Source organism: Tetrao urogallus (assembly GCF_951394365.1).
Source record: "Tetrao urogallus genome assembly, chromosome: 13".
NCBI lineage: Eukaryota > Metazoa > Chordata > Aves > Galliformes > Phasianidae > Tetrao > Tetrao urogallus.
This window is the reverse complement of record NC_136826.1, coordinates 17520484-17546295: the sequence shown is the minus strand read 5'-3', so window position 1 is coordinate 17546295 and position 25812 is coordinate 17520484. Positions and strand designations below refer to the sequence as shown.

The 25812-nt window shown below is 50.7% G+C and overlaps 2 protein-coding genes across 2 annotated transcripts; one reads left to right on the top strand and one right to left on the bottom strand.

Annotated features, from left to right (window-relative positions):
• Positions 1-1221: 1221 nt before the first annotated feature.
• OCRL (OCRL inositol polyphosphate-5-phosphatase) lies at positions 1222-19919 on the bottom strand (the record flags this gene model as incomplete). Its single annotated transcript, XM_079542013.1, has 23 exons — positions 1222-1346; positions 1440-1551; positions 2246-2373; positions 2823-2907; positions 3135-3254; positions 5124-5147; positions 8515-8750; positions 8952-9117; positions 9498-9608; positions 10126-10261; positions 11209-11318; positions 12413-12524; positions 13909-14096; positions 14247-14363; positions 15863-15977; positions 16412-16513; positions 17080-17241; positions 17330-17450; positions 17803-17898; positions 17975-18085; positions 18713-18751; positions 19416-19495; positions 19720-19919. The coding sequence occupies 23 exons, from the start codon at positions 19917-19919 to the stop codon at positions 1222-1224; spliced, it is 2796 nt and encodes a 931-aa protein (XP_079398139.1).
• Positions 19920-20148: 229 nt separating this feature from the next.
• Positions 20149-24760, top strand: ERCC6L (ERCC excision repair 6 like, spindle assembly checkpoint helicase; the record flags this gene model as incomplete). The annotated part of the gene is made up of 2 exons (XM_079541721.1): positions 20149-20180; positions 20953-24760. 2 exons carry the CDS (start codon positions 20149-20151, stop codon positions 24758-24760), a joined length of 3840 nt encoding a protein of 1279 aa, XP_079397847.1.
• Between the last annotated feature and the right edge of the window lie 1052 nt (positions 24761-25812).

The window sequence follows — 25812 nt, the reverse complement described above, 5'->3', positions numbered from 1 at the left end:
CAGCACTTGGCACAGCTCTGTGCCACGGGATGCTGCAGCCCCTGTGATGTGAGGGGCAGCAGGCTTGGTCTGAGCCCCAGCCTGGCCAAAGCACTGCTCGCACAACTGAGGTTTATTTGGAACAGACAGATTTCCAATAAATTATGTAATTTAAAAATTAAAAACAAAAACAAAAAAAACCTACAATAAGAGCCTCAAGGTCCTGGATCCTTGGCTGCAGGGGAACACAGGCAGTGGGATGTGGTTGGGTTCGTGGGTCTCAGGCTGAACATTGGCACCCACAGCTCCCAGTGCAGGCAGGGCTCAGCGTAGTGTTTGAGCAGGATCAGGCTCCCCCCTTTCCAGCCCCCCAGCACCAGAGGCCCCCAGCTCCTTTCCTGCTGCTACACTTGAGGCCCATTCTCACCCCTCACCCTCTCCCCCTCAGGACAGGAAGGCACCCAACATTGCCCGCACCCCCAGCTTCCTCAGGCAGGGTCAGGAGCTGGGTCCTGCTCTGTGCCATGCCTCAGAGAAACCACGTGCAACCCACAGTGCTGCTTGATGCAGGCTCCTCCACCCAGCCACCAGCACCACTGGCTCAGAAGGAAGCCAGGGCACAAGGGAACGGAGAGGGGAGAGCAGGCAGCACTCTGGTGCCAGAAACCCAGGGGCCACAGCAGGGGCCAAGAATGACAAAGCCTTACCCACAGACAGGGAAGCAGGAAAGAGGATACTGCACTAATGGAGGGAAGGGAGGAGGCCACGCGCCCAGATAACCCTCCTGGCACAGTCCTTTCATAGCACAGTGACGGTGTGTTGGGTTGAGTCTGCTGCATGGCCGAGGGTGGCACGTGCCCAACACCTGTAACAGCACAGAGCTCCCACCAGCACCGCAGGGACAACAGCACCAGCAGTCTCCACCCTTCCCTGCAACAACTCCAGGGGGTGACAAGGAGAGAGAAGCGCGGTGCAGGGAACTGGTGACACTAAGGAACGGCTGCTGGCAGCGTGCTCAGCTATCAGCAGATCCAGCCGGATCCGGGGGAGAAAGCAGGAAGCTCCCGTCATGGATGGCAGTGCAATGAGTGCGCAGGTCCTCTGCAGTGTGGGGTACAGCAGCGGGAAGGAGGGCACAACGCTTCCCTTGCAACTGTAAACACGGCACTTGGAGTAGCTTAGAGCCTTCTGCCCTTCAGGAGCCACCAGCGGCACGGGGCCCAGTTTGGCAAGAGGCAGGAGTCACTCCTCCTCCCCGGCAAGCAAGAAACCATAAAGGAAGTTGATGGCACGCTGGCGGTCCTGCTGGGTCTGCTTGGTCATCAGATTGGGGGGAGGCCGCAGGAGGAGGCTGGTGAACAAGGTGGCTGCAGAGGCAAAGTTACAGATCAGGAACGGAGACCTGAGAGGTGCCAAGAAGGGGATGTGCTCCAGGGAGAAGGCAGAGATGACAGCCTTACCGATCATGGTAGCACTGACATTGTTGTCTTCAGAGTATTTGAGCAGCTCTCGGAGGAACGAAATCAGGTACCGAAACACACTGCGATGGCAGCGAGGCAGCTGAGAAATCACCTGCAAACAAAACAGACACTGCGCACCTTGCTCCAGCCAGGCCGAGCTGTGCAGGGCTGGACTGCAGGCAGACAGCATTCCCCTTCTGCTGCACAACCAGTGAGCCACCAGCTGCAACCCATGGCTGATGGCACCGCTTCAGCTCCTGCCTAACTCTCCCTCTAGGAGAACCACAGCACCAGATAAAACCTGACACTGCCCTGAGGCTCCTTCCCTCTCATCTTCTGCTGGGATCCAGTTGCGTGCAGCAGCACGAAGACCAGGACGAGAGGCTTCCTGAGGCCAGCTCTGAAACATGCCTGATTTCTTCCTCTGCCTGAGGACATGCCTAGCTTTGCTCGTGGCCCCAGCAGCTGCTTCTAGGAGTAGCTGTCACAGTCCTTAGAGGAAGCACAGGAACGGTGGTGCTCTGCAGGTGCTTAAGCCCTTGAGATCAGGGGAGGTTGTTTCAATCCCTGGGGCCACTCCTCATGCGCTCAGGGTGACACTGTGCACACTGGGGGTCTCTTTGGAAGCCCCCAGCTTCCCTGGGATGGCAGCGACAGCCTTCTGACAGGAGAGCACAGCCAGAGCACCCAGCTCACTGCATTCACACCATGAACTCCCCAGAGCACACCTCCCAAAGCTCCACGCCAGCCCATAGGAACACAGTGAGCCTCAGCACCGAGCCAGAGCAGCAGGGAAGTCTCCTCACCTGTCGGCAGAGCCGGCTGTCATGAGAACAGTCGAGGCACCTCTGATACAGCTCATAGCAGATCACCGGCTCCGGCAGAGCCTCCAGGAAGATGAGGAGTGCTTCAGCCACAGAGTGGTTGCTGCCCGCTGGGCAGAGGCAGTCAAGGGGCACACAGAGCGGACGGATCACCCCCCTGCCTCTCTGCTTTCCTGTCTGCTCAGCTGCTGCTTCCTCCCTGCAGGCTGCACCGGAGCCCTGCCTAATTGCTCCCCAACACCACAGCCTTCCCTCTCTGCTCTCCCCCAACCACACAAAATGCTGTTACATGCACCCTGCATTTGCCCACCCCCGAGACCCTCTGTTCCAGCAGCCCCTTCCCCAGGCCACGTTCCCCAGAACCCAACTGCCAGTTCCTGCTCTCGGCACAGCCTCACAGCAGCTTCCCTGCAGCTGTACTAGCCAGAGGGCACCTCTGGGTGCAGAGCAGAGCCAGACCTTCCAATGGGATCCTACCACAAAAGCTCTCCCAAGGGAGATTTCACAGCAGAACTGAGATCCAGCAGGCTCCTGGGAATGCCATGTGCAGCAAGGATACGGATTGTCTCAGGGATACTGGTGTCCAGGCAGTCAATGATCTGCTGCAGCTCCTCTTGCATGCCTGGAGTCTGAAACAGATCCTCCTGCCAAAGACAGTGGTGTCAGCACAGAGATGAGAAAAAGTCACCTTCCTCATGGAAGCTGAGGCACACAGTGAGGGCAGGGTGAGAACTGGTACCCAGGCAGCACCTCAAGCAGAGGGGAAAAGCTTTAAAAACACCAAACTGGAGCTGATCTGCAGGTGCCATGATGAACCGAGTCACCAAGCTCTCAAAAGCTTCCCACTGCAGGCAGAAGCCCTCTCCCTCACCTGGTGGCAAGCATGCTTGTACAGGTGGTCCACCAAGAGCCAGATCTCCTTTGGCATCTGCAGTGGCATCTCGCTTGCATCCTCACTGTTCAGGAAGCCGATCTGCAGCACAGACTTCTCCTGGTGGCAAAGAGCACACAAGGTTACAGGGAAACTCCAGTCTCTCCAGAAGGGTCTTGGTAAAGAAAGCCTGGAGGAGGGAAGCAGCAGAACCCAGGACTCACCCGGTCCACCTCCTGCAGCACAGAGACATCAGAACCCTGCCCCACTCCCTCCCACCACCCCACACAACAACCTGCTGGCCGTCACGAACCAGCAGATGACAGTCCCCAGAGCCAGCAGCTCTCAGAGGACAAGATGACCTGTCCAAGCCATCGCTCCCACCATCATCAGAGGATCACAGCATAACGAGTCCTGCTGGTGCATTAGCTTCCATGTTTTAGTTTAAGCTCAGCTGCTCTCTGGATGTCCAGTCAAGGACGTGTCTTTACTGGCTCCGGCGTACTCTGATGACAAGTGACTCTCAAACAGCTCGGTTTTCTGAAGTGTTTCCTGATTTTCCTAAAGAAAGGCGCCTGCTGAACACAGGCTACACTGACACCACTCTCATGTTTTCCTGCTGTACTCACGCGAGGCTGCTGAGGAGCTCAACTGCTTACAAATCTCCATACACCCATCTTTAACAAGATTTTCTTGCTTCATTTTATTCTCACTTTATGATTGCTCATGATCCCGTGTGCTCACAAGGAAATACCACACGCTGCTCTCCCAAAGCACAATCAGCAAAACCAGCCAGAAGAGACCAACACAAGCAGGAACGCATCTGAAGGACACCAGCAGAGGAGCACCACAAGCCCAACATAAAGCACTTCATTTTTGCTGCTAGCTTCCATGACAACTGTGATCTCTGTCCCTGTGCAGTGCACACAATCACCCACAGCCAGTTTGGGCTGGGTTTGCATGGCCCTGATTCGAGCCCCAGCAACACAGGCACTAGCCACCTTTGACACACAGCACAGCACAGGTTTGCCCTGCACACCACTCGGTTTCACCCTGCTGGGTCATGGCTGCACACCTACCTCACCCATCCAAGCACACACAGGGAAGCTTCAGAAGCAGTTAAGCAAGCACATTACTCACTACTTCCTTTTAAGAGAAAAAAGCCAAGAGCTGTGGACCTTCCTTGAGAGCTAAAGGCTCTTCACCAAAGAAGTCCCCACTGCAGGGCATCGTAGCGCTGGGGCCGAGCAGCAGAGCAGCACACGCTCTGCCAGGCTGCCCTCCTGAGCGCTGCAGAGCCCTCCCCAGCTGCTGGAGCACAGGCACAGGAGGCTCGGGCTGTCCTTGAGCATCGGCTGGGCACCGAGCGCCCTCTCCTGCCGTGTGCGAGGAACAGAAGGCATCTCCGCCTCCAATCCGCAGGAAGCAAGATGCTCTGCAAAAGGATGCTCCCAGGAGGCACCCAAATCCTCCCTTCCCTGCTGCTAGGAAGGAGCGGCAGCTCAAGCTGCCGCTGGAGGAAGCAGAGGAACATCTGCCTCCTGCAGGAGGGCACGTCAAGATGGAAAGAACAGAAGATTGCAGTCGATTAGTTCAGCCCTTTCCCCACATCTGGTAAGGCTGCTGTGGTGAATCCATCTCGTACGTGTGGTCAGAGCTAATTCACAGTGTGACAGCTCGCCAGTCTTTGCCGGAAGCATTCACCACTGCTGCCTGGATCAGGAGGTGCTTTGGTTGGTTGGTTTTGCCCATAGCACATTTGGTGAGGTTTAAGCAGCTCAGTTGGGCTGGCCCCATCTTTCTGTGGGGTCACTTTGTGCTCCTATGTGCTCTCTTCTATTCTGGGCCCACGGCTGAGCTAAGAGGCTTTGCTGGAAAAAGCACTCCCTCTGCTCCCACCTCCCCTCCCCTCTCCAGCAGAAAACCAACTCTCATTCTTTACAAACAAGTCACCAAGAAGCAGACTTTCCCAGCAATTGATTGCGTTACCTTTTCTAAGAAGCTGTCTTCTCCCTGAGAGCAGTGGGAAAGAGAGGAAAAAGTATCATTAAGAGAGAGAACGTGATCTCAAATTAAGCAGACACACAGTAGGCATTAGGAGAACCCACCGAACGGCAGCTCCTTCACACGTCTTGCTGACATGGCCAAAGCTAAACCTACAGTGGGGAGATTTGCCTGTCAGTTAGCAGAAATCCTGCTCACATGATGCACGGCTTCACCAGGATTTCTGCATACTCCTCAAAGCAGCCTGGCAGCAGCGCTGCTCACTGCTGAGCCACAGGCAGATGAGAAATCTCTGCCAGCAAGAAGTTCCCTTTTTTGAATCTGCCCTGTTGGAAATAGATGTCCCTGTATTATTTCAGCCATCCTGCCCTGCGACCAGGCCAGAGAGAAAACAGACATCAGGCTAAATCTGTATTTTTGAGTGTGTGGCAGCTGTGGAGCTAGCAGGCCCCCTAAGCAGCTTTGTGTATAGTCAGGGAAACGAGTGTTTGTGCTCAAAACCCCAGGCTGCTCGTCTGTCTCAACCTAATAGCATTAGCACACTGCACTGAGGAGCATGCCAAAGCCCCTCCAGGCTGCATGTCCAATCCCTCAGCCAACACAGTGTCTGCTCGACAGTGCCATGCTGGCTGGCTGCTTAAGACACTGCTCAGCGAAGAGCATGAGAGGAAGCAAGCTAAATTTTGGCAGATCGACCTCTCAGGTTAGGAGCAAGCAAACAATTCAAGGGCTGAGCTAGACACAAAGCTACAGCAGCCAAGGTGCAGGACAAGCCTGGGGGGAGCAGCCCCTTTGCTCCCCTGTCACCTGTGCTGCGCCTGCTTCCTTTGGAGGCTCGCTGTGTTCGAACACAACTGGGACAGGGCAGCCCCTGCAGAGAGCACTTGGCTCCAAAGATGAAACAGCACAGGTTCTTCTTCCAAGGCACCGGGGGAGCGACTGCAGTCACAGGCTCAGGACAGCAGAGCCACACTGCACAGAAGCATGGCTTCTTTGGTGGGTGGGTGAGGCATGGCAATGGCTTCACTGCCACCTCCCTGCCTGCCTGTCCTGCTCCTTGCCTCTCCTTCCTGGGCCATTCAGCACCACTGGCTCCATGATAATAACACACACCCGAAAAAGACTTTTCAAGAGGCTTCTTAAAGCCTACAGTAGGACCCCAAGGGAAAAAAACGAGATGAAGAGAGGTTAATACTGAAATTCCAAAAGCAGGATGCTCAGGTGGCTGCAGCTTCTGCTGAGAAAAGCAGGAGAATCATTTCCAAACACTCCCACCTGCACTTTGCTATCCTGCACCAGACTGCTCTCACACCCTCACTGAGCTCCAAATCTCCCAAATTCCAAATCAGTTTTGCCAGGCCAAGCAAAATGCTTGATGCAGTGAAGCCTTCACACCATGTAAGTGCAAGAGAGAGCATGCTTCATAAACAAACACACTGCCTTCTCTGCACGGTCCAAACATTTGCTAAATAGGTGTAACTGCACCAGAACAGCCCTGGGCTGTGCAGGGTTAACACACTCACTGCTCTCCCTTGTAGAAAGCGCTCGTCTTTTCCTGTCTCCAGGAATTTCTCAACTCACAGGTATGATCAAAGACAGCAGGCCTGAAATAGCTCTAACGTGACACTAGCTTTATAATCTAAGTGACTACACTTGGCTTTGGGCTGTGACACATTTTATTCCTTCAGCCTGCTTTCCAAGTTCCAGCTGAAGTACTGCAGTCAAAGTGACCTCACTGACTGAAGAGACTGCTGCTCTCCCACAGATACTGGGACAGAGTGCTTTCATGTTTTGCTCTTCTCTGGTTGTTTTGCTTCCTGTACTTCTCTCTGAATAACACAAGAAAGAAATCTAGAGGTAATGGAAGCTGAAGAGGTGTCAAAGAACAGTTACTCAGACAGAAAAGCAATAGTGTGTATCCAAGAGGACAGAAAGGCCAGGCCTGATTCCTATCCATCAAGCAAGCAGTCAGCAGTGAGCACTGAGAAGCTAAGGAAGTCACCAAGACTGACAAAATGCTCCAGACCAAGTCTGACACATTTCTAAAACAAGGAGGATGATAAACAGCTGAATCCTGAACAGCCTGAGGAGCTTGAGGCCTGGATTAGTTGCTACAGTTGAGGAGGCAAAAAACCTACAAACCTGAATCTTGTCACCTGGATTCTTCTTAGCCTAATCTTGTGATTACAAAAAACATAATTCTAGTGTAACAAGTGGTCTTTCTGCATGTTGGGCCAATGAGAAAAGTGGATGTTTACTAGAAAGGGAGGGAACTGGAAGAGTCAGCAAGGGTAGGACAGCTACTAAAGGGAAGAGAAAGGAGCTTAAGCCAGCAGGAGTGGAAGCTGTCAGATCTACAGATGTGAGTAAGCAGCAGCTCATCAGACAAAGAAATAAATGGAAGGACAAGACTGTAAAGTATGAGAAGAGAGGACAGCTGTAGCACATCAGAGAGACCAAAAGAACTGGCCTAACTGTTCATGTGAACAGAAGACAAATGGCCTTCCTGCCTGAACAGGAATGGGTAAGGGGACTAAAACTCAGCAACTGTGAAACTGTGTCGAAGCGAGGCCAGGAAAGGCCATAAGAAAACAGGAATGAAAGCAGGCTGAAAACAAGAATGAATGCCCCCAAAACAGGATGGAAACCCAGAAACAGCCCCAAGGTACCAAAAAGGCAAAAGATGATGAGGGCACAAACATCTTGTAGGCATAAAAGTGGTTTTGGAAGTATGTATATTAACATACTAGGGACTGGTGAAATTTGGAGTTAAGAGTTATCTCTGCACTGCAGAAGAGCTTGCTCACAGTGGTTAGTGTGACAGGAAGTGACTGGAGAGGCTGCAGGACCAGCCATTTGCTGAGCTGTAGCCATCAGCATACTGAACAGCACCAAGTTCCTTTCTTCGGTCCCACTCCTGCCTGTTCCTCTCCGTAAGCAATGCAAATACCACAGCAGCCCAGAAGGAAATGGATCCTGTAGCCCTCCATGCTGGTATTTATGCAGAGTATTTCAGTCACACTGCTTATGGCACCTCAGTGCCACTCAATCTGAGCATGCCAGCACCAACAGGCAGCAGTGCACACGCAGGGAGATGGGATCACTGCTCTGTCTCAACGCCATGGAGTGTTTAGTCAAAGAAACTGCAGATAAAGTATGGGCTACCAAAAGGCATTGGTGGTGGAAGGAAATCACAAACAACAATCTCACACTCTGGAAGAAGTAAATCAGCTTAGAGGCAGCACAGCTGACCCAAGCAGAAGGCATTACTCCTGCTTTTAGAAGGGAATATGTTCTCTCCCTGCTAAGAGAACCGCAGGGTAAATACAACATGCTCACTGACAGCAGCCTGTGCTCCAGGAATAATGCAGCTTACCAGGTCAATGAGTTTGGTGACTGGAACTTCCCGGATGGGTTGTCTCATTCGGCACAGGGCCTCCAGAGAGGTGCCAAAGCAGCTGGGCAGGTAGCTGCCACTGATGGTGAGGAAATAGTCCTTCCCTCTGTCCAAGTGAAGGACGAGAATATCCTCAATTTTATCCTCGCCTGAGTTCAGCAGGGTTACGGAGTCCTTACTGACATACACGTCCAAGGAGATGTCCACGCTCTCATCTGCAACAAGCAGCAGCTCTCATCAACAGAGACGCACTCCTCACAGTGACAAAGAAAGACACAGCAGGGCCAATGGCCACAAAACAGAGCAGACAAACAAGGATGATGGTGGGAAGGGTGAGACCCAGGAAAGAAGGGAAGGACTGAGCAGAGATGGGATGCCAATCTGCACCAACGTGCTACGACAGCAGCAAAACTCACTTGGCTCCAGGTAACCTCCACAAGGCTCAGCCCGAAGCCAGGGCTTACAGTACTGCTTGTCACTGAGCTTTGGGATGAAGGAGAAGTGACAGGGAACCTGTCCATTGTTGGTTATCTGGAACTTCTGCTTCTGCAGCTGCCGGAACTTCACGTTCTCAAAGTGAAACTGCAATGAGAGCAGAGGACACAGATCACGTTAGTGGCAATGACAGAACACACAGACAGTCACCCTTCCATCATGGCAACCCACGAGCCCACACAATGCAGAACTTCTAAGGGAAGATCTGTCATGAAGGCAAGGGAATCACAGAATTGAATCACAGAATTGTAGGGGTTGGAAGGGACCTCCAGAGATCATCAAGTCCAACCCCCCTGCCAAAGCAGGTTCCCTACACCAGGTGACGGTGGGAAGATGTTCCTTCTAATCTCACTTCTGATCACACAGTAGCAGACAAATTTCCTACAATTCAGTTTGGTGAATCAAATCTAGCACTTCTGAAGCTGACGTGTTTGGGAAGTGGGCAGTGATTTGGATTTCATCCTCACTTCTCTCCTGCTCAGCTCCAGCGAAGGAAGAAAGTCATTCTCCATTCTGTCCATCATGCGGACGATATCTTCAAACACCTTTCGGTATCTCTGCTCATCCACAACCTTTACCTGTGGAAAATCAGAAAATGCCCAGCTAAGCTTCTGATCAGCTTCACAAGAACTCTTTTGGGAGTGTTTCTGGGTGACGGGTCACACTGCTGGGGGTGATCTCTGTAGGACAGCAGTAACATCTCACAGCACTACTCATCGCTCTTCAGTCTATAGCCCAGAAGATAAGCAGCATTAAAGCAGCCAGCAAGACTGCTTTCCTCCCTATTACATACCTACATCTGCAGGGTAAAGGACAGCAAACACTGCAGCACTTTGGTATAACACTGCCCCAGCACTACACACCTGGGCTACACAGCAGCCACATGAACACCACAGCTGCCGTTTGCTCTGCAGAGGCTGGCACGGCTGCCAAGTAGCAGCACCCCTACCAAGTGGTGTGACACACTTCACTTTTTCTTTTCTCTGTCCTCTTGTCACAGCGTTCACAGCTGTGCCTTGGCTACAAGACCACCTGCTGAAGGAATGAGAGACAACACGGATGTCCTGCTCTTCCACAGAAGAAAGGAGGCCTTACCCCAATGTGGAAAAGCGCGCTGACTGGCTTGTGGTCACTGGTCTTCAGGTCCATATGGCTGCGATAGTGGAGCTGGTTGATGTTCCCACCCCTCCAGAGGATTCTGTCACACCACGCTGGCACACGACACTTTCCACTACAAGGAAAACTCAGGTTAACAAGGGAATCCAACAGTTCTAACCAACGTCCAAAGCTGTTCCTCTTCCTGGCCAGGCAGCTCCCCCCACCCCTACCACCAATGAGCACAGCAGCAGTGATGGAATGAACTCCCACACTTCCCATGGCTGGGATGTTATGGGATTTCTTCTGCTTTCTTCCCCTTCCCTCTACGGTAGCTAAAATCCCTTCCAGCATCAGGAAACTATGACCACAAACAGCACTGTTTCCACAGTCTGAGTCCACGTGCAGCAGGTCCTAAACTGCTCTAGTTTCTTCTGCTGCCCTTCTGCACATTATTGCTTGATCCACCACCCGCCGTTTCCATTAGGAAAAGCCTACTCAGCTATTACTATTATGTTACAAAGTCTGAATCCTGGGTTTTCCTTCTCCAGATTAACTGCAGCGTTGGTTCATAAACACAGGCAGAGTAAAATCTGATTGCTGTATGGTTCAGAACACCTTCTTGAGAGTTTCTCAAGTCACAGCAAGTTTCTGCAGCAGATACACAAATGTCCATGGGAGGCACGAAGCAGACAGCAACAGGAGGAACCCCTGCTGCTATGCCAAGGTAGCCATCCCTGGGGGTGTGCAAGTCAGGGGACAGCATGACTCACAGAGAGCATTTCTTCCTCTCCACCTCCTTTTATGCTGTTTGTCTCTGATAGCAATAAAAACCCTTCCAGTGCACAGGCATCTGTGAGCTCAGTTTACCTCCCTTCATGTATTGAAATCACAACAACTGAGGGTTAAGGCACACATTTGCTCAGTGTGCACAGGATGTGCCTATTCAAAGTGGTAGGGAAAACAAAGGAGCACAGCTTGCCTGTGCCCTCTAGCCACCAAAGTAACACTGAGAGGCATTTCTACCTTTAAGAAGCAGGAAATCACTTTTTGCAAGAAAATGTCCATTAGCAATAAGTTTACCTGGAATCCCAGCGATCTGTTTTGGAGTCATATTTATATGTGGGGATGAACTTAATCTCTCCCTCGATGAAATCTGCAAATGCTTTCTTATGAATACGTTGGATGTTCAGCTAGAAGCAGAAAAAGATCATTTTCCAAAATCAAACCAAAACAAAAAGCCAGATGAACAAAAACAAACCCCAAACCAAAGCGCCCCAAACAACCCCCCCCCCCCCCCCAGCAGTCAGAGAACAGAACTGCAGACAGAGCAACTGCAACTTGTGAGCACAGGATTTACCAGGGACATCCCCAAAGCTGCCTCTCAGATGTTACACCTTCAGCAAAGGTCGAGACTCAACACACAGTGGGGTGTTTTCCAAACAGACTGAACACAACCAGGCACAGTGCTGCTCACCAAACCACGCAGAGAAATATTAATTGTTCCACTTGTGCTAAATGCCTTCATCAGTTTTCAGGCTTAAGCATCCCCATCATTAATATTTCACTGTCATTTGCTTATCAAAAGCATCCAGAACTGTGCTCAGATGACAACCTGACACTGCCTCCCTCTCCTCTTTTACTCTGCTGCAAAGCTTCCCAGATTTGGTCCTCACAAAAAATCTAAGCTGCAGCTGTTTGCTGCCTGAAGCTCTGTAGTACAGCACAAATGAGCTACAGAACAGAAACAATCAGATTTACTGTTAAACTGTGGGTCAGAGACGCCACTACATTCGTTCACATTTCAGAGGTACAATCCTTCATCTTAAAGACACATCTGGTGCTGTCTTGCATTCCAGCATGCTGCAAAGAAACACTAAGTGGGGAAGACCACAGCACAGAATTTAGGTCAAACTGTGAGCTGCCAAGTCATGGTCTCTAAATCAATACCTTTTCCAGGACACTTGACTACAGCAGCTGTTGTTGCTGTTACAAACTCCCGTGTTCCAGCTTACAGCATGTCCTTACAAGAAAAATCTTGCAGCGAGACTCAAAGACACTTCCATAGCAATTGCCTGAGTCACAGCTAAGCCCAGCATTGCCTACAAGCTGGTTTGTTTCGGGGGGCTGATGTCACCAAGACACTCAGAGCTCTGTCTATGCTCTAGCATCACTGCCTACAGGCACTTATTGCAGAGAGCCTGCCAGCTCCTCCCAAACACAAGCACAACGTGAGCCAAGATGACTTCACACAAGTATGGAGCAAACAAAGGTGGAGTTCACCGACCTGGTCGTACATCAACAACTTCTGAAGCTCGTTCTTACTGATAAGGCTTTTCACTTCGTTGGCATCAGGGATACAAAGCCTGTAGTTCAAGTCTCCCAGCCAGATGACAACACTGAAAACAAACACGGAAAAGAAGAGGCAGCAGTCAGTATTGTAAACCACACAGGGAAGAAGGGGTGGATAGAATTGGCTGCTGGTGATTAACACTGAAACACACAGAAGACAACAGAGACCTGGAAGACTGAACTTGAGAGTAGAAATTTCTAGTGGCATCTGTCCCAGCCCTCCTGTTGGTCCTTTACAGCATCACCTTTGGAACCTCACATGAGACTGAAGACTCGGTTTAATGAGAAACATTAAAGAGTTTGCCTCAGGCTGAAAATAGCCTTGAGACCCCCACCAAATCTCAAACGAAGCAAAACCCACGGGTCCCACCAAGGCTTCAAATCCTCCCAAGCTACACAAAGTCCCCCTGGCACTCAGACTTCTCCTGCATACAGACTGTGACAACTACAGAACTCTCTCCTGCTTGCTGACCAGTTACATGGGCTTACCTGCATGCATCTGCACGCTTGCAGCCTGTGTCATCCCAGGTTTTACCAGCTGGTTTCCCACTGCCTTTCTTTCAGCTCAGAACCCCACCTTATCACCCACCCAGCACACACTGGCTGATGCACCATTTGCAAAAGCATGGGTATGCTCCCTTTAATCTTATGATCTCTAGAACGTTTCTATCTCATCAGTACCTGTTCTTACTCTGCTCCTCTCTGGGTTTCCAAACAGACCTACATCCTGCTGATATTCTCTCTTTAGCCCGTAAAGGTTTCATTCCAGGATTAAAATCTAACCCTCCCTTTAGTACCAAAGCTCTTCCTGCCTATAACCAAACCTCAACTTTTCCATTAGAGAATTATCAAGGACAATCTAACGCGTGACATTTTTAATGGCTTAATAATTAACTACAGAACTATCGTTAGTTTGTAGCAGGTTTATGAAAGGTTAATTTATATGCTTTGCTGTACACGTGATGGGGCTTGGTTTGGATCATACAGCACCATAACAACAACAAAAAAATCAAGCAATGCCTGTATGCCACCTCACTGTAAACGCTCATTAAACACAAGAAGTCTAAAAAGCACAAACTCTGCCCATCCTGCTATCCCTTTTCTTCCCATATCCACACTCCACTTACCATCACAATACAACCCACCACATTTTCGAGCCCTGTAATGCTCAGCCACTGACTCAGAAATGCTGTTTGAAATGAGAACATTATATGTGAGGAAAATGCCATTACAGACAGAGTGCCCGAGTGACTGCAGAGAAAGGTGACCTGGCAGCTTGGCTGCAGGTGCTACAGCGCACCAGGTGCCTTGGCATTTTTAATTACACTGTTAATTAAGTCAAAAAACAGAGCAAAACCTCTCGTTGCTGTGATTTTGGCTCGATCTCTATTATTTAACACCGCTTCGAGAAAGGAAGGCAGCCAAACTCACTCGTGTTTCATGATGTTGTGCTGAGGTAGAGTCCCATCAGGGGTGACAAAGCTCATCCGGGCACAGATGTCCTTGTAGTCCTGATTGCGGCGCTCAAAGTCCTCCACGTGAGCGGCCAGGTGGGAGTTGACAATGCAGAAGGTGGTGTTGTGGAACACGAAGCGCACCGCCACGCCGCCCTTGTTGCCCTGGGCAGGACAGGGAGCAGAGGATAGAGGAGATCACACACACAGGGCACCAGGGAGAACACAGGGATGGCACGGAGATGAGAACGGGATCGGACTGTGCCATTTCTTGCGTGGGTACACGGAAGCAATAGACTGGCCTTGGTGACTCACCATCTTTCCGATGATTCCGGTGCCCACAGACTCTGTCACCACCTCCCTGATGTTGCTCAGCTGATCCTTCCTAGCGAACACAAGCAGCATCATCCCCACCAAACGGACCATTTGCACCTGCAAAGATAAAAGCAATCCTAAATTTCCAGAAGGGCAGTGCCCAGTTTGCCTGCTCTGTGCTCTGCCTGACTTCTCCGTCCCTCTCAGTCCCTCATTATGTTTTGTACTCAATCCACGCTTGCAACAGCACCCAAGGATTCTCCTGTCCCAAAGTTAGCTTCTGGAAGACGACCCATCATCTCCCAACAGCCATCAGCAGTGCTGAGCTTACCACATTTCCCACTGTGGTGTTTCCCCACAAAACACTGCTGTCTTGCGAGGTAACAGAAACTTCACAAATGCACAGCAGTTTTTTTTTCTCTGATGCAAAGAGTTTCTTTCTGGAGCCAAGAAGTTCTTCCCAGCTGCAGAGCTAAACTCACAGGTGTTAACACAGTGCTGATGTGCACACCCCAGCACGGATCACAGGTCTGCCAATGATTCTCTGGGCACTTTGTGACCCACAGCCTCCCTGAACCCTCCAAACAAGCCCTGCGTCATCACCTTGAAAGCCAATGCTGAGGCCTTCAGCCTGAGCACAGCCTGCATGCTCACTTGAGAGGCGTTAAGATGTGCTGGGATTAAGCTTAGTGAAAGAAGAAGCTGAAACCACAGAAATAAATGGGAAGAGCCAGAAAACTCAGCACTCTCCACAGGAGTGACATTTGCCTGCAACCACAAAGGCTTATCTATGGTTTCAGTCACTGCTCTCTGCCTGCAGACAAACCCTCCCCCCCTTGCAAGGGTGGAAGAAGTTTGCCTGCGTTACTCATGTAACACAAAGGCAGAAGCACATCAGCCCCTCTGCAGTTCCCATCGTGATCCCTGGCTCCTTCACCACAAACTTCAGTTCAGTGAGGTATTCCATTCTCCTGCTGTTACCTACAACCCACGGCTCTGAGCTCAACCCAGAACAAGCAGCATAGGGGTGTGACAGCGAACACAGGGCCAACAAGGAGGGGAAAGCAGCTCATGCAAAACAGTTTCCAACAGAGAGATGAAAAACAATGGCTTGTTTCAAAGCAAGCAGAGCGAGGAGCAGGTGCCACAGCTGAAGCAATTCTGCCTCAAGGTAGCAGCCTGCAGAACATTCCTCCTCACAAATTATTCCATTCCTTCAGGGAGAAACTATTCATTTCGTTTAACAGCTCAAGACACACCTTGTTTCTGTACAATGGTGAGAAAGTAACACAGAGAAGGAACTTGAACCTGCTGCTATGGTTTTATTGAGCATATTAATTCCTTGAAATCTGCCTCTTATTTTATAGCTGCTTTCATCTCTATCTTTACTAATTTCTGCTTCAAAGTGCAACATTCCCCTACAACAGCAGGATGAGTAGACCTTCCAGACTCAGTTCAGCATATCTGACACACAGACTGATAGACACATGCTAAGCAACAGCCTTCATTCCTCCAGTCTGCTTTGTGGGTCAAGTGAGAAAAGGGGAAACCCATTCCTATGCTCCTTCCAGTAATTCCAACCCTGACAAACCCCCGTACCACCCAACAGAACTCACTTTCTTATACTTAGCCTGAGGGTGCAGGGACCTCTCCACAGCAGCCAGCCATTCCTGCTCCTTTGCAGAATCAAAGTAGAAAAAAGCCTCCGTGCTGAGGTCCAGCTCCTGGAATCTAAAACCAAGCCAACTTAGCAGAAATGGAATGTGCTACAGATCACTCTCTTGCTACAGGAAGGTCCAACGTGAAACCTTCATGAATATCTCTTCTTGGTAGAAAAACCTCATTCTCTCTTCCTAAAGCAGCAGCAGTGCCTGAGACACTACTGCAATACAGCCCAGGAAACTCCTCTCTGCTGGAAGTATGACTTCTGATTGAGGACAGCCAGGGAGCTCTGCAGACACCTCAAGTAAAATCTCTTCTGCTACACCACAGTAAACCCTCGTTTAACTTGATAGCCCACCTCAACCAAAGGGCAATTCTCCTTTACACATAGCTCAGCTTTGTGGAACCTCTGAGAGCACGACAGGAGCTTCAGATAAGCACAGTACACCAGTACCAAGCACAAACCTGGCACCATAAGTAAATACAAGGCAATTGCTTCTCACCCAATGCAGTAGAAGTCGGGAGGCTCTGTGTCACATGCCAGCCAGGGTTCCAAGCCACTGTCTGGAGACTGTCCGTTCACATTCCACGTTCCCACAAAAAATCTACAATACAAAAGCAGTTGAACTGTAAGAAAACACAATAACCAGTGCACCAGCCCAGTATTTCCAGTGCACACAGAACAGCATCCAGGCTGGGAGAAGGGAACACATGAGCAATCCGTGCAAACGGTAATGCCAACTATGGGGTAACTGAAAATATTCCTTAGCCTGGCTCATCTTCAGTGACACCAATTTTGCAGAATGCTACAAAAACAAAGACATTTTACTGGGGCCAGCAAACATCTGGCTCTGTTAAAATCACGTTGTGTGGGATGATGCTAAGGCTGTGCTGTGGGACAGCTCCCTTTTTTTCTCCTTCTGCCAATTGCTTTCAGTCTTACTTGAAGGTCCAGAGATCTGACACTCATAAAGAAAATGACGCCAAAGGAGAAGCTGTACTGCAGACATTTCTTTCCCTTTCAGTCTGCACAAATCCCCGTTTAGCCACCCAAGCTGGCAACGCATCAGCAGCTGCCAGATTTCAAACCTGGCCTGGATTTGAGCTCACAGAAGGGCTTACAAAGTCCTGTCACTCTCTCTGCGCGGTGTTGCCTGGTCACAGCTCTAACCTGAAGTTCTCAAGGTTGACATATTCCTTCTCTCTCTTTCCAAGCACGTGTTTGATGAGGCCTTCTCTTTGTCCCGATTGGTTGCTGGGTAAAAACATTTTGCGCATGGTGTCGGTTACTTTTGGCTGGTCTCTTGATGTCCCTTCTCTCTCTCGGTGAAACCTCAGAAGGAAGCAAGAGCAGAATTAAAACTGGTCCTGCTGTCGAGGAAGAGAAAGAAAAAAGGGAAGAGATTCACCATGCTACTTACTGCCTACTTGGAGGCACAGGAGGAGGTGGGGGGTCCCGGCGAGAGCCTGCTTGGTGGTTTTGCATGTTTCTCTTCTTCTCTAGGCTTAGAGCATTGAAGTCGTCCTCAAACCCCAGAGCTCCTGTAAAGAAAAAGCCAAGCACAATTTAATGCAGCTCAGAACAAAGAAAGGAAGGAATGTAGCTCCTCGGGAATTGAAAGAGCAAACGATAACAGCAATACATCAGCTCTGGTAACACAGAGAGTGAGGGACAGGGTCAAGGCAAAACAAGGCACTGAGAGGAGCCAGCACTCAAGAAGAAACAAACAATCCAGGGCAACAGAATCAGAGGATGAAGATATTTTGTTTTGCATGGGATATGGTGAGCAAAGGAAATGGGTCAGAAGGCAGTGTCAAATGCAGCATCCTTGCCACCAAGGGCCCAGTTCTGCACACACCACAGAGCGTGCAAAGGTGACAGCCACTTCAATACCTGGAGAAGAGGCCTGCAATAGACTTGGGAGGTTTTTCTCCATCTGATGCCAGCTGTCTGAGTCCTTATGTCCAGGCAGAGAGTCCTTTAACTGAGCTGGAAACAGAGTGAGCCCTATCAGGTACTGCTGGTGGCCTGAGGGTTTCAGGATTACAGTGACAGCTCTGCTTACCTTCCTGTATGCTCTGCACTTCTGCGAGGAACCCCAGGCAATGCTCCTCATCAGGGATTTCAAAGAGCCTCTCAGCTGTCTTGTCACCTTGTATCCGGATCTTGCAGCCTGCTTCAGACATAAACACAAACTCACAGTCAAGCCTGCTTGACAGATGTTACACCCTCAGAGCCAGTAGAATTACTACATATCCTGTGAGCTCTGCAAGGGAAGGCAACATCCAGCTACTCCTTCCGATGGCAATTTGCACCCAACCAAGTTTCACAGCACTTCAGAGCTTATCCCACTTGGGATAGCACCAGTCACATTTTCCTGTTTTTAGGAAACCTTTTCCCCACTGCTATCTCACAGAGAAGAGCTCTAAAAGTAGTAAGAAAGCACTGAAAGGGAAAGCAGAATGAGTGAGTAGGGAGAGCTGTCATATGCACGGTGTTAAAAGGCAGATAGTAACCAGGGGTCAGGTCAAAGAAATGGAAGGGAAATGAGAATGGTTCTGAAGCCAATTCAGGGCCTTGAGAAGAGATTTAAGAAGTTAAAGTTTAACCAATTGCCAACACTTTTATTTGGACAACCGGATGCCTATAAAAGCCAGAAAACACTTGACAAAATACAACTCCAGCCTGGTCCAACAACACTACGTACGGAGGCAAGTAAAAGCAGCACTCATCAGCACCCAAAACAGGGCACAGTTTCCTGGAAGGAGCTTAACACACAACTGTCCATAGTTATAATACTTACTGTTTGTAGCTATATCAATCAGCAGAGTTTCTTCTGCCTCTGGAAGAGAAAAGAAAAAGCACTGAGACTTCACCTTGAACACCGTGGGAAGCACACAGTCAAAAAAGCACATTGCCTGCTTCTAGCCAAAGGAGTCCTAGGAAAGGAAGAAACCTCTCTGCTACTAATACCAGCTCCAGCAGAAAGAACGGCACATGTGGACAGCTCGGACAATCAGAATGTCACAGAGGAGACTGCTAACATTCAGAGCTCTCACATATCTGGCCAGGCACGGGGCCTTTGTGAAACACCAGTCTGGCAATGAACCCGAGAGCTTATCTTACACAGCAAAAATGATGGCCAGAACTACACCAAATTACACAGAAGGTTATAAACTAAAATAAACAAGCATTTCCCCAAAGGGCATCCACTGCTATTTAAGTTCCTCCTAGACAACACCTCGAGTTATTTCCTACTCCACGTGCAGCTCTTTGGAGCTGGCAGCTTAGGGAGCTTTTGAACGGTCCCTGCAGGTTTGCTGAGACAAGGCGGCCCCGCTCAGGTGTGGAAGGCACAGGAGCCCGTAAACCACAAGTTTTACTTCTGGTGGAAGCACGCAGTCTGCACAGAGGCTGAGGTCAAAAAAACCACGAAATTTCGTTTTTGCCAGCGAACGGCAGTGGATTCCGGCTGCCACGAGAGAGCTCGCTGCAGGAGGCCGTACCTTGCACGCACTTAAAGCGGCCGTTGATGGGAATGTAATCCGGCTCCGAGTTTTCTCTCTCTTGTGAGTGGATAAGGACCCTGCAGACAGAGCGAAGCCGTGTAAAATCGCCGGGCCGGCTCCTTCCCGGACACACGGCCGATAGCGCAGCAATGAGCGCTGCCGGGAGCAGCACCGCCACCGCCCGAGGGACGCCGTCCTGCCCCGGCCAGCCCTGCACACCGGACAGGACAGTCAGACACCGACAGACAACAGGACGGCTCCGCTCGGTCCCAGTCCCGCCCCGCCGCCGCCCCGCACTCACCCGTATCGGCCGCCCCGCTGGGCCAAGCTCAGCGCGCACGGCTCCCGTCGCCCCGCCCGCACCTCAGCTCCGAGCAGACCCCGCGCCGCCGCCTGCCCTCCCCGCCGGCACCGCCCCCCGCCCGGCCGGCCCCTCCCCGCCGGCCCCGGGCGACTCCCGGTGCGTTCGGCGAGGCCCCAGGCCGCGGCGGGCGGCTCCATGGCGGCGGCGGCGCCTCCGTCTCCCGGCGACCCCGCACCGCCCCTCCGGCGGAGAGCGGCTCTCCGAGCAACATCGCCCCCTTGCGGCGGGAGGACCGTTCGGCGCGCACCGCGGGGAGCTTTCGGTCCCCGGCCCCGCCCCCGGGCGCTGATTGGCCGAGCGCGGCTCTCCTGTGCGGGGCAGGGCGGGAAGGGTCAGGTTTGAAACGCGGGGCGGCGGCGCGGCGTCATGGCGGACAGCGAGGAGGAGCGGTACCGGCGGTGAGCGCGGGGAGGGGCTGCAGGGGGCGGGGAGCGAGGGCGATGGGGACTTAGGGGGTTACTGGGACTGGAGAACTAGAAGTTATAGGGGCCTGCAGGGCCCAGAGGTCTGGGGAGCATTAAAAAGAGCGTGGCCAGGAGGTCGAGGGAGGTGATCCTCCCCTTCTACTGCGCCCTGGTAAGGCCTCATCTGGAGCACTGCGTCCAGTTCTGGGCTCCCCAGTACAGGGACCTCTTGGAAAGAGTCCAGCGGAGGGCCACAAAGATGGTGAGGAGCCTGGAGCATCTCTGCTATGGAGAAAGGCTGAGTGAACCGGGTCTGTTCAGCCTGGAGAAAAGAGGACTGAGAGGGGACCTGATCCAGGTCTGTAAATATCTGAGGTGCGGGGGGCAGAGCGGCGAGGCTGGGCTGTTTTCAGCAGTGTGTGGAGACAGGATGAGGGGAAGCGGACAGAAACTGCAGCATAGGAAATTCTGCACCAATGTGCGCAAGAACTTCTGTATGGTGAGGTGACAGCGCTGGAACAGGCTGCCCAGGGAGGTGGTGGAGTCTCCTTCTCTGGAGATGTTCAAGACCTGCCTGGACACCTACTTGTGTGACTTGCTGTAGGGAACTGCTTTGGCAGGGGGTTGGACTTGATGATCTCCGGAGGTCCTTTCCAACCCCTATGAGTCTGTGATTCTGTGAAGGGTTACGGGGATGCTGGGGGACTGCGGGCTGTGGGCAGGAGTGGGCTGGGGCTCAGCCTCAGTGCTAACTGCGCTCCTGCAGGCTGGTGATCGACGCCAAGGAGGCAGCAGGCAGCGGGGACCTGGAGCTGGCCCTGCAGCTGTTCCTGCAGGCGGCCGCCATCCGCCCCAGTGAGAAGCTGCGGGGCCGCATGCAACGACTGGAGGCAGCGTTGGCAGAGCTGGCGGCCACGGCAGAGGAGGAAGACGATGACGACAACTTTGTGGATGTGTGCGGCAGCGGCCTGCTGCTCTACGGGGAGATGCACGGGAAGCTCTTCCAGCACCAGCGGGAGGGAGTTGCCTTCCTGTACCGCCTGCACCGGGAGGGTCGACCTGGAGGGATCCTGGCTGATGATATGGGCCTGGGGAAGACCATCCAGATCATCGCCTTCCTCTCAGGCATGTTTGACAGTGAGCTCATCCGGCACGTCCTGCTCATCATGCCCACCACCCTGATCAGCAGCTGGCTGGCGGAGTTTGCTCGCTGGACCCCTGGTCTGCGTGTCAAGGAGTTCCATGGCACGAGCAAGACAGAGCGCACCAGGAACCTGGAGAAGATCCAGAGGAAGAATGGCATTGTCATCACAAGCTACCAGATGCTCGTTAACAACTGGAAGCAACTTGCCAGCTGCCACGGGCAGGACTTTATCTGGGACTACATCATCCTTGACGAAGCACACAAAATCAAGTGCCCGTCTAACAAAACAACAAAGTGTGTGTATGCAATTCCTGCCAAGCATCGTCTCCTCCTCACAGGCACGCCACTGCAGAACAACCTGCAGGAAATGTGGTCCTTGTTTGACTTTGCATGCCAGGGTTCTCTCTTAGGAACAGCCAAAACGTTTAGAATGGAGTATGAGAATCCTATTACTAGGGCCAGGGAGAAGGATGCAACTGCAGGCGAGAAAGCGCTGGGACTTAAGATATCTGAGAACCTAATGACAATTATAAAGCCGTATTTCCTCAGAAGGACTAAAGATGATATTAAAAAAAATCACACTGAGAAATCAGACACTCCTCTTCCTGAGGATCCACATGAGCCTAGTGCCCCTGTCATGCCATCTCTTACTAGGAAAAATGACTTTGTTGTGTGGGTGTACTTGGCACCAGTGCAGGAAAAAATCTACAGGAACTTTCTCTGTCTAGATCACGTGAAAGAATTGCTGACGACAACCCGATCACCTTTGGCTGAGCTGACTGTCCTGAAGAAGCTGTGTGACCATCCCAGGCTTCTGTCTGCAAGAGCATGTACCCAGCTGGACTTAGATGGACAGGAGCACTTGGAGCAGGATCACGGGAGTGAAGCAGCTGTACTTTCAGGTGCCAACAAAATAGATCATCTGTCTGATGAGACCCTGATCCAGGAGTCTGGGAAAATGCTATTTCTTTTAGGACTCTTAGAGAGACTGCGGGAGGAGGGGCACCGAACGCTGGTGTTCTCACAGTCGAGGAAAATGCTGGATATCATCGAGCGAGTTTTGTCTAGCAGACGATTTAAGATCATGCGCATTGATGGAACAGTGACCCACCTAACAGAACGGGAGAAGCGCATCAGTGCCTTCCAGAGTAACAGAGACTACTCTGTGTTTCTGCTGACGACACAGGTTGGTGGCGTTGGTATCACCTTAACAGCAGCCAACCGAGTGGTGATCTTTGATCCCAGCTGGAATCCAGCTACAGATGCGCAGGCTGTAGATAGAGCTTATAGGATTGGGCAGAAAGAGAACGTGGTGATTTACAGGCTAATTACCTGTGGTACAGTGGAAGAGAAAATATATAGGCGGCAAGTATTTAAGGATTCATTAATCAGACAGACTACAGGTGACAAAAAGAACCCATTCAGGTATTTCTCCAAACAGGAACTAAGGGAGCTTTTCACATTAGAAGATACACGAACATCCACAACTCAGATCCAGCTGCAGTCTTTGCATGCCACCCAAAGACAGACCGATGTGCAGCTGGATGAGCACATTGCTTATTTGCACTCTCTGGAAATGTTTGGCATATCCGATCATGACTTAATATTTACAAGGGAAGTGACCCACGAGGAGCAGGCTGAGAGTGAGGAAGCCCATCAGTACATCCGACAGAGGGTACAGAAGGCCCACGAGCTGGTTCAGTTAGAGTCTCAGCTTAGAGATGTGAGGATGGAAGGGATCCGAAATGCTGCTGAGGAGACGTGGTCAAGACCACCAGAACTGGCTTCCCAGTCAAAGAAGAGATCTCCTGGGTTGAACAATATCAATAACTTTGTTTCACCGCCAGCAGCTGATAAAGGTGAAAATGACAAAGTTATTGATCTTACAGAGGACATGGAAGTCCAGGTTCTTGATGTCAGCTCTAAGATGACAAATCTGACTATTGAGTTAGGTGAAGAGAAACTGGCACAAGAGACATCTGGTATGGACTTAGAGCTAGTTACTAGCAGCAAGAAAGTGGAACAGCCCAATATACAAGAATCTGAACAAAATCTGGATTTAAACAGTGTACCACTATCACCTGGACTTGGTCCACTTGATAAAGAGACTCAAATTCTTAAACAGAAACGATGTTCTCTTTATCACATAAATTCTGATAGCTTGACTGAGGCTGGGAATGGCCTGTCTGAGCCTTCTCAGCATTCTTCTAACCAATCTGTTATGGCTGATGATCTCAAAAGGTTACGAGATACAGAAATGGCAGATCAGGCACTTGACTCATTTGCTGTCTCAGAGACAGAGAAGAATGATGTTTCTGAGCAAGCTTTGTCTGCCCCACCACCAGATTTATCAGATGTTTTACCAGAAGTCCATGCTGAGGTCCAGAAGTATCATGTGGTGGAAACCAGTTTGGAGGATATGTCTGTGCCTTCTCTCCAGGATCAAGTTGACTTCAATCTGGTCCTGGAAGAGTCTGAAGGTGGATTGCAGGATGCCTCAAATGGGGAGAGATCAATGGAGCACCCAGAAGATGAGGACTTCCAACTAAAAGCAGAAAGTCTGTGTAAATCACCAGCAAAAACCTGCTTAAGTGAGAATGGCAACTCTGGAAACCCCTGTCACACAGCTGAAGAAGATCCAAATAATTCTTTGCAAGGGAGTGAAGCATCAGAGGAAGGCAGCGCCATCCTCGTTTCAGGTAGAAAGAAGCACAAGAGAAGGATTGTTTCAGATAGTGAGGACGAGGACTGTTTTGTTATGAACCTGGAGGAAGAGCAGTTTGATAAAAGGTCCTCTCCCCTGAACAGCCCTCTGCATCAATTTATAGAAGGAATTAGCGCATCTACTCCTAAGGATGACAGAAGTATAGCAAAAGCCATCTTTTCTCCCAAATTAACTAACAGCAGCAACAGGTCTACAGCTTCCAGGAGATCTCTCATCAACAAGGTGGTGGATGAGGTTGAGGATATTGGTGAAATCATGGGAAGCACAGATGAAGAAGAAAACAGCGATGAGGAGCAAGAAGGCTTTGCAGAAGAAGAAGCAGAAGAGTGTAGTGGGGAGTCTGCTGAGCCTGAAGAAGAACCTGCTGGAGAAACACTTAATTCAACTGGAGAGTCCTTCCATACAGAGGGTACGCAGTCTGAAGATGAGACTGACTCATCTCAGGAGGAATCCACTGGTGATGCAGAGCTTCAGTCAGGTGAGCAGCTGGAGTACTGCACCCAGGAAAGCGTCCCTATCGATCAGAGTTTCTCTGCCCCCTCAGGTAATTACAGTACCTTGGTGGACAGAGGGAAGAATCTGAAGGACAATGGAAAACTACAAGAGGCACTGAGCTGTTTCCTGCAAGCTCTTGACATAAAAAGTGGAGATCCTGAAATTATGCTTATGACTCTAAACTTGTATAGACAGCTAGCCCAGAAATGAAACGTAAACCCTTGAACAGTCTTATGAAATATGCGTACCTCTGTTAAGTAGTTTAACTTTTTTCACAAAATACTTGTCTGAACTACAGTGATTGTTTTTTTTTAACTTAAGACTGATGGCTGCAATTTATATTTCTTTCATGTTGTGAAACTTTCAGTCGTGCTTAGTGAGCAAATCCAGCAACTCCTCCTGTCGTGTAAGAAACCGTCACATTTTAGGTGCTGGGAAAGGGGTTTCACTGTGGACTCAGTTCACTAAGATGAAAGTTCACGTTCCTGTTCACTTAATTAAAATGCATAACTTTATACCCAAATGCAGCTCTGGATTTGTGTTTCCAGCCTTCGGTTTCTCTTCTGGCAGGAGAGAATCTCACAAAGCTGAAGGTGTGGTTCCACAGCAGCTTACTGCAGTCTAAATTCCAAATGCTGCAGTCCCTCCCCTTCTCAATGTAAAATAAAGTCCATTTCCCTACCTGAACCATGCCCTGCTTTTTGAGCACACCGAGTGCTTGGTGTAAAGCAGAGAACAGAACTGCCACCACCTGGATTTATCTGGCCTGAGAATGCACATCCTGGGGTGGGGGGGAGATGGCCTGCTGGCCTCCATTACTTAGAAGATTTATAGCAGCAAACACCTACCTGGTGTCAGGTCTAGCATCAAAGCACAGCATCACAGAAAACCTTGTACTCCAACTCCTGCCATCCCGCTATTGCTGCAGAAGAGTTACGTAGCTGGGAGATTGCAGGAGGACTGGAAATAGCTGTTAGAGCTTGACTGCTGCAAGGTGCTGAACGTTCTGAACCTTTGGGTATTTCTGGAGGAGTCAAGGGCTTCACAGGTGGCTCTGGTCTGACCTTGCAGTCTCCCTCTCATCTTTCCCTCTGAGCAGTACCATCAAAGCCTGCTCTTGCACAGAGGCCGCAGGAAAACACAACAGCTTTAAAGTTTTGCGCTGCTTTTTCTCTGGTGAGGTGGCCCTCTCACTCTCTTCCCACATTTGACTGAGCTGTGGAAATTTTTTTAATGAGGTTCTATCAGCACAATGAACCTGA